Here is a 7,774-nt window from a genome sequence, read left to right on the forward strand (position 1 = left end):
CAACAGTATATTAATAAACCAATTGTTGGAGACCGTCAATATGAAAATAAATAAAATTTGTTGTGAGACTGTATGGGCAACTGCCCATACATGCTACGGGTGTCTCGGCCCTTGGAGCAAGATCAATGTTTCAAATTTTGATGATAAAGGATAGGGGAGGAAGGGACGTCAAATCATGTGATTAGGCAGAGTCAAGGGGGTTAGTAGTTTCACTTGATTTTTTGATTTTTTTATTTACATGTAAATTTAGAAAATTTTATTTATTTTATATAAAAATTCTGAACAATGATAGTTCGACAGTGTTAAAATTTAAAAACTTTAATTCGATTATGAAATTTTTTTGGCTCACCTCTACATATAATCATATTGCAAATAAATCCAAATGTAAGTTGCTTTGCTTCTTATCTTTAATTAGATAATCGATCGACCAATAACAAGAACCAGTCCTGAAAAGCAGCATATGGGATCCGGAGCCACTGATGTCAGTCTAGAAGAAAAAAAAAAACTCTCAATCGCAAGAAGGCTCACATAAAGATGATTATTTTGTGATGTGATTTACAGGTAACTAAACAAAGCCTCTACCCAAAGTGTTATATATATGTTCTATGAAATATTCATAAGATATCCAAAGCACTGGTATACTTAATACTGGTCCTCTCCTCTACATGCACGAGTACTTGCAGACGTTCGAAACCCATGCAGGGTCCGATAGATCAAGGATCGGCCTGATATCATCCCACGTTAAATCTCTCATGGATTCTGCCGATGCCATCCCTTGGTGATCGCTTCTGTTCAACGCTGTTAGTGAAACTGCTTGGCCTGAAAGGTACTGCCTTCTCCCAGCTTCGATTTGGTTACAAGTCAGTGCAGGCTTCTTTTCAACATTATCTACAGTGTCGCTTAGTCCATGGCCGCTAGAATGATCAGTGGTATCTGTTTGATCGGCAATGGAGCTGCTGTCTGTGTGGGGGCTGCCCGCGAAGGAGGACCGCCTCGCTTCTTCGCCATACCTCTTGTAAGTCACTGTCCTCTTGAATATTCTGCAAATGGTCCAAGTTTCCTGATGCAAAAAAAAAAACAATCGAGTAGAAATATTAGAACTCTATTAAAATGGATTTACTATTCATTTTTCCATCATAATGATATTATGACATGTATATCGCCAATATAATTTGAACAATATGTCTCTAAGATCGATTGATGGAATATCTCGACGCACCATCAATTTGACCGGGTAGAAGTCCCTATATTTTTGTTCATTTCCCAATTCATCATTTTCAGTTTAAGTTTCATATCATTTCCCTGCACGTTCACTCATTAAACTTAACTACATCAAAACACACTTTCCAGATATAGAAAGCCCATGTTTCTTGTCAATTAGGGTGTGTTTGATTGCTCATGATATAAAATCTTCAGGATTTAAGCACTGTAGATTTAATATCTCATCCTCTGCTCTTCTTTCTTAAATCCAACCTTTTTTCAATGCAAAGAAGTAAAACACGGATTTTAAGCATCGATAGATTTCATGTCCGACCTAAGATCCTTAGTTTGGTGAACCATGGATTTTGCCATGAATCCATTATCACATCAGCAAAAGCATGCCGTGCATGTCCGATTCACATCGGATTCATGGATTTCAAATCTGAAGTAATCAAATGCTCTTTTAAGATGTTGTTAATATTAAATTTGAGCTTTTTATTAGCTAAACTAATAATCTTTAACATTGAGTCATCTGAATTTAAGTTGACAGAAGGATGAATGCATCCCGAGCTTAAAAAGGAACACATGGATTATAAAAATTAAAATGTTGTTAATGGCCATTGTAATATCAGAAAAAGAGAGAGAGATAGAGAGAGACTGCCTAGCTGTATACATAAGCATGCCACGCAGGCATCCATTAAATAAATTAAAATTTTGAAATTTAATATTCAAGACAGTTTTTGGATGTATAAATAATCAAAAATTTTAGAATGATATTGGACACTAAGATGAACTGTTTTAAGAACAATATCTGATTTTGAATTCAAACAACAGCCTGAGACATTACTGTCAACAACCAAGCTGCCGAATACGTGGATCGGTTACATTTAAGAAAAAATAACGAAAATAATTAAAAATAAGGAATGCTTTAAATTTTATTTTAAAACAAGAGAAATGAAAGTTTTATGACATTTGACACCCTTGCCTCTGTTAGTAAATTGAATTGATCAGTCAGTTGATTCGTTTCTTACGTATATATACAAGTTGTGGTAAAAACAAGACGCTTAGGTCTAGAATAAAAACCAGACCAAATGATTTTTTTGTTAAAAAACTATTTTAAATACAACATAAACATCTTAATATATTTATAAAGACTATTTTGATATAAAACATGATTTGATTCAAGTTGTTTTAATGAAAAACGTTGATTTTTTTTTATTATCATGTCGTTGGGACCGTTCAAATTTTTTTATTCTAATTTAACAAAGGGTCAACTTAGTATAAGTTTTGCATCAACTCAATCGTAAAATCATATCAATAAAACACTTTTAAAAAACCAAACCATAGCTTTTATCCCGTGTGTGAGAAAGATCATACAAAAATCTATAAAATTAATGTAAAATAAGTTATAAAAAATATAAGACAGGTAAAAAGTACGTTTTATATGCAAAAATACTATTTAAATTTTTAAAATGAAAAATACAAAAAATAATATATATATTTGTTAAAAACATGTCGCTGTGTCAGAATAACGTCTTTGACGAAGCGTCGACATGAATACGACAGCCATTTTGCGGTATCGGTGTCAGTTAGTTAGAAAAAGAGAAGCGCAATCATGAAAGCAGAGAAAAGTTTTTTGTTTTTTGGGCACAAAAATTTTGTGAGCCGTCAAACATGCGGGCGGCGACTTCCTCGACAAAACACACTGTCGCGACACCAAAATGTGAAAGGAACATGCAAATGGAACATGACAAAATTAATAGAAATAAAAAACGAAGACTTTATTTAGAAGTCTACAGAAATTGGACGTGGTTGTTGTTGTTAAGCACTGGTCTAAAATCGCGCAAATTTTCAACATAAAAATTTTTGTTGTATTTCGTAAAATTCTTCAAAAGCTCCACGAAATTTTAATGAAACGAAAATGGTGGCTTTTACTCTCGATACAATTAACAATTTCGGGAAGGAGATTATCATGTTATCGCTGTGAAATAGCAGAGGCAGAGGGGGAGAGAGAGTGTGTGTTACCGCTTCTTGCAAGCTCTTGTCCGTATTATTAATGGAGCGAGGGGTGGTGGCGGACTGCCCAGCGCCGGTGGGGAGGCGGAATTCGTGCATCATCCAGTCGGTCTTGGTGCCTTTTCCGGCGCTGCCAACGTAGTAGACGAGGGATTTCTTGAGGCCGAGGCACTCGTGGTTGGCTCCTCCCGTCGCCGCCGCGGCGGAATAAATGGGCCTGTCTATCCCCGTGGCCTTCCAGAAACCGGAGCCCGTCACTCTGTTCGGCCTGATGCTGTTCCTGTACTTCCTTCCCCTCATGCAGAAGAAGTACCATTCTTTCTCCCCCACTGTGCTTATCTCTTCTCATCATGCATGAAGAGTAAGAAAACATGAGATGATAGTCTAATACTTTTCCTAATCATATAATCATATTATTCTGTAGTTTGAAAGAAAATCAAGCTTATATGAGCACCAACATATCTCCTATAGAAGAGGTTAAGCTTTTTTTAAAAAAAAAATAGTACATTTTTTAACATTGAAAAAAAAAAGTTTTAGACAAATATATTTCAACCCCTATAGAAAGGAAAATTTTTTGGTACCACCTCTGGTTGGTGGACATGTGGAGCGCATGTTGTACTCTCATGAGTACTATTCAACTAATCTTATAAGATATCGCTTATCATGAATTGAAAATGGACTCACATTGTAACACAGCCGTAGACCCTGAAGAAAATTACTGAGGCAATTCTAACACTGCCCTAGCTACATCACTAATAATGTCAAACTCTTACGTTTGGCGTGAGTATTTTTTTTTAAAGATCGAAACATATTCGTGAAACACTAGAACTACTAATCCATGAATGTGCCCTTATCTTTCGGAGCACATTCGCGTACATTCATAGGTGTTCCATTTACGGAATGACCTTTTAACAACTTGAAAGTAGGGTTTCCTCGATTTTTTTTTTCAGGAAAAAGTTAAATAAATCATGTCACTGTTTATTGCTGTTCAAGGTTTCAACAGAACAGAATAGCAACACTAGAAAGCTTGGCAGACACTTACTGGGAAGATCCCACGGATCATACTTATAGATGTCGATTTGTTTGATGAGCTCAATCGAGGTCGGTTTCTTCTCGACCTTCCGGCGAAGATAGAAGCCGACCAGCTCTTCGTCGGTCGGGTGGAACCGGAATCCGGGAAGGGGGAAGTCGTCCTCTGTAGTATCCCCGGTGTTGAGCTTCTGTAAATCCATTAGTTTGATCCTTCTGCGCTTGTTCTCCTCCGACCAGACATACTGAATCTGCTCTGGTCGTGAGGCGTCCTTATTTATTTCTGGGAGTTCCAATTGGAGAGGTCGACGGGGCTTCCTTCAAAGTCTTTGTGGTCAGATCACAAGGGTTGATTTTTCCTGCCTATATGGACTGAATCATCCCCTCCAGACGTCAGTCCTCCTTTGTTTCTATAAAAAAAATATATATATATATTATAGTTTTACTCCTTTTCATTAGTATATAATTCTAAAACCCATGAAATAGGAACAGATTCCGCTATAAGACAAATGACATTCCTTTTTTTTTTTTATGAGGTTTTATCTACTGCTCAAAAATACGATCGGAGAACATTTATGGTCTAGAGAAGTAGCGTATTGGGTTGTAACGATAATTATATGTTTGATAACAATGAGAACATTTATGGTGTAGAGAAGTAGCGTGTTGGGTTGTGACCGTAATTATATGTTTGATAACACAGACCTTATTGAAGTGAACCACTTTACCGCCCAGTCAAATAACATTTTTATTTAAATTCTGAATTTTGCACCCTAACATGTTACAACAATTGCTCTATATATATATATATATATATATATATATATATATATATATTGGCAACGCTAATCATTATAAAAAATTGCTCAAAAGATCCTTGAGGCATGTTTTTTTTTTCAAAAAGGGACATCATCTTGAAATATTGAATTTCAAGCAAGAATTTAAGAAAAAAGAAATTAGGCTGCCAATGTTTGAACCGTTATACAACTTATGTATGTGTCATGATTAAGGAATTTACTTTCTTGAATCTTTCAAATATGAGCAAGCATGTATGAGGGGTAGAATCGTTCTTTCGCGAAGGCTTGCGCTTAGGGATAAACAATGAATCGAGCTCGACTCGTTAAAGCTTGGCTCGTGAACGAGTTTGAGTGAGTCATTTGCTTAACGAGTCAAACTCGAGTTCATGAGTCGACTCGTTCAAACAATCTAGCTGAGTTCGAACTCCACATGTAACTGCTGAATCAAGTTCGAACCTTAATTGATTTTATCGAGCCTTAATTGAGTTGATGTCCACATGTAGCTGCTTCCTTCTAGCTCGAGCCGAGTCGAGCTTAAGGTTTCATTAGTCGAGCTTGAGGTTTCATTAGTTGAGCCAAGTCGAGCTGGCTGAACTTAGACTCAACTCCGCTCATGTTTATCCTTACTTGCCCTTGACTTTTCAAGCATATTTGGACAAGTTTGAAGACCAATTTGTCATTGATGGAAAACAGAGGCCCAGATACGAAACGGAGGGCAAAAAGTAAGCCACTGTCTTACAGATTTGTGAATGAGAGGGGAAAGACGCTTGAATCTCGCGGCCAAAACTTTCAAGACTTCTGGAAAACTTGGCATGGAGTCAAGGAGAAACGTCATGGCAGGGACAGGTTGTGACGTCATTGACAGAAACAGTTTTATTGATCGTTCAAATACTGCGACATCTGGTCCCATCTGCCATTCATGTAGTCAAGAGACACGCTATCCAAATCCAATTGATCAAGAAACAAATCCGATTTTGAGTCTTATATTTCAATAAATCTGATTCGAAAAGAAAAATTAACATTTGATTAAGAAATCAAAATCAGATCCGGATTCAAGAAATGACATATTTGAGGGAATTTGGATCGGAGCTAGTTTTAAATAAACAATCTACATCTAATGTTCATTTTGATAGTAAGTATGTAATGCATTTTAATGCAATTCATACTAGATGTAAAAGTTGGGTTTGCATTTTGGGTATGGTATAGAATTTTTTTTATTTGTATTTGAATCCGAATTGGACTCGAAATATGTGAACATGCGAAAAGTGGATATTATTAGAAATACATTCGATTATAAGATCTGATCCATCGACATCTTTGAAGAACGACTTCAAATTTTGAACGGATTGATTGTGTTCAAATCTTTGGGGCCTGGGGCTTTCAACATATCTTTCAGTTTTTTCAGGATCTTGGAAATAACCAACGGTTTCATACGTTTGCATTATTTTTCTTTTTATTTTTTTTTTCCTGCCCATTGTGGATAAAAGGTACGTGATGAACAACACCTCTGCCCCTTCGACACTTCCATCGGAGACGAAATTATATTTCTTCCAAAGAAAAGTCAGAGCTTTGTGTTCTTCCTTGCAAGTATATTTCTTTGACCATTTATGCGTAAAATTTTCTCCTAATTAACTCACATGATTCAGTTCCTCCTATCCTGGTGTGACAGACAAGGGAGAAAGTCTATTTGTGTGTGTGTGCGTGAAAGTTTTCTCTAGATTCCCCTTTATATATATATATATATATATATATATATATATATATATATATATATATATATATATATATATATATATATATATATATATATATATATATATATATATATATATATACCTATGATCTATGGTTACCCAGATTTCATCCAGCCATCTAATAAAGATCATTCAACTGAAGTAGATGAATGATTAAGCAGGGGCAGAGTCAGAAATTTTTCATGAAGGGGGCCAAGTTAAAGTTTCTAAATTTTGACAAAGGTTGAAAAATCATTTTTCAAAATTTTTATACAAGACAAGTGAAATTTTTTAAAATTTACATATAATTTTTTTTTTTTTAAGGAAAGCCAGGGCCCCTGCGGGCTCCCCCTTGGCTCTGCCCCTGTGATTAAATGAAAAACAAGAGAAAAAAAATATGAAGTAATACTAGATAACAAAAATATTTGTCACATTTTTCTCTATATTTTTCTCTTAATCCTCTGCCATGTTGGGTAGATGGCCATAGTTAGATGATAAGGTAAAACCAGAGTTTCTTTTAACTCTCTATCATGTTGGATGGATAACATTGGATAGATAGTGGTATGACTCTAAAAAGCTAAAGTCATTACTCAATTTTCAATATGTATAAATAATTAGATCCTATACAAGTTTCTTTTGGGAAGTTAAATATAAAATCCTTAAAAACAATGACAGAACTAGAAATTTTGTTGAAAAAGAGCTGACTTATGCTTCCTAAAATTTTTACATGGGCCAAAATGCATTTTTCCATGATGCCAAATGAAAAATTTTCAAGACTACAACTAGAAGAATTTATTTTTATTTATATTTTTTTTTGTGGTGGCGGGGGGAGGGCATTGGCCCTGCCTTTCCCTGCCTCTGCCCCCACTTATAAATGCTTACTAGTCTAAGTTTCATATTTAGTTTGCACATAGTTTTCGACATTTTATGATCATTTTTATGTGATCAATCAATATGGGGGAGAGAGGGAGAGAGAAAGAGACGACATTGTTAGGTCAGAAA

The 7,774-nt window shown here is 35.4% G+C and overlaps 1 protein-coding gene across 1 annotated transcript; it reads right to left on the reverse strand.

Annotated features, from left to right (window-relative positions):
* Window positions 1–468: 468 nt before the first annotated feature.
* Window positions 469–4,526, reverse strand: LOC116267727 (transcription factor JUNGBRUNNEN 1). The gene is made up of 3 exons (XM_031649599.2): window positions 4,259–4,526; window positions 3,226–3,557; window positions 469–1,060 (listed from the first exon to the last, which is right to left on the reverse strand). Exons 1-3 carry the CDS (start codon window positions 4,446–4,448, stop codon window positions 662–664), a joined length of 921 nt encoding a protein of 306 aa, XP_031505459.1. The 5' UTR covers window positions 4,449–4,526; the 3' UTR covers window positions 469–661.
* Between the last annotated feature and the right edge of the window lie 3,248 nt (window positions 4,527–7,774).

Source organism: Nymphaea colorata, chromosome 14 (genome assembly GCF_008831285.2).
Source record: "Nymphaea colorata isolate Beijing-Zhang1983 chromosome 14, ASM883128v2, whole genome shotgun sequence".
In the NCBI taxonomy this organism is placed as follows: domain Eukaryota; kingdom Viridiplantae; phylum Streptophyta; class Magnoliopsida; order Nymphaeales; family Nymphaeaceae; genus Nymphaea; species Nymphaea colorata.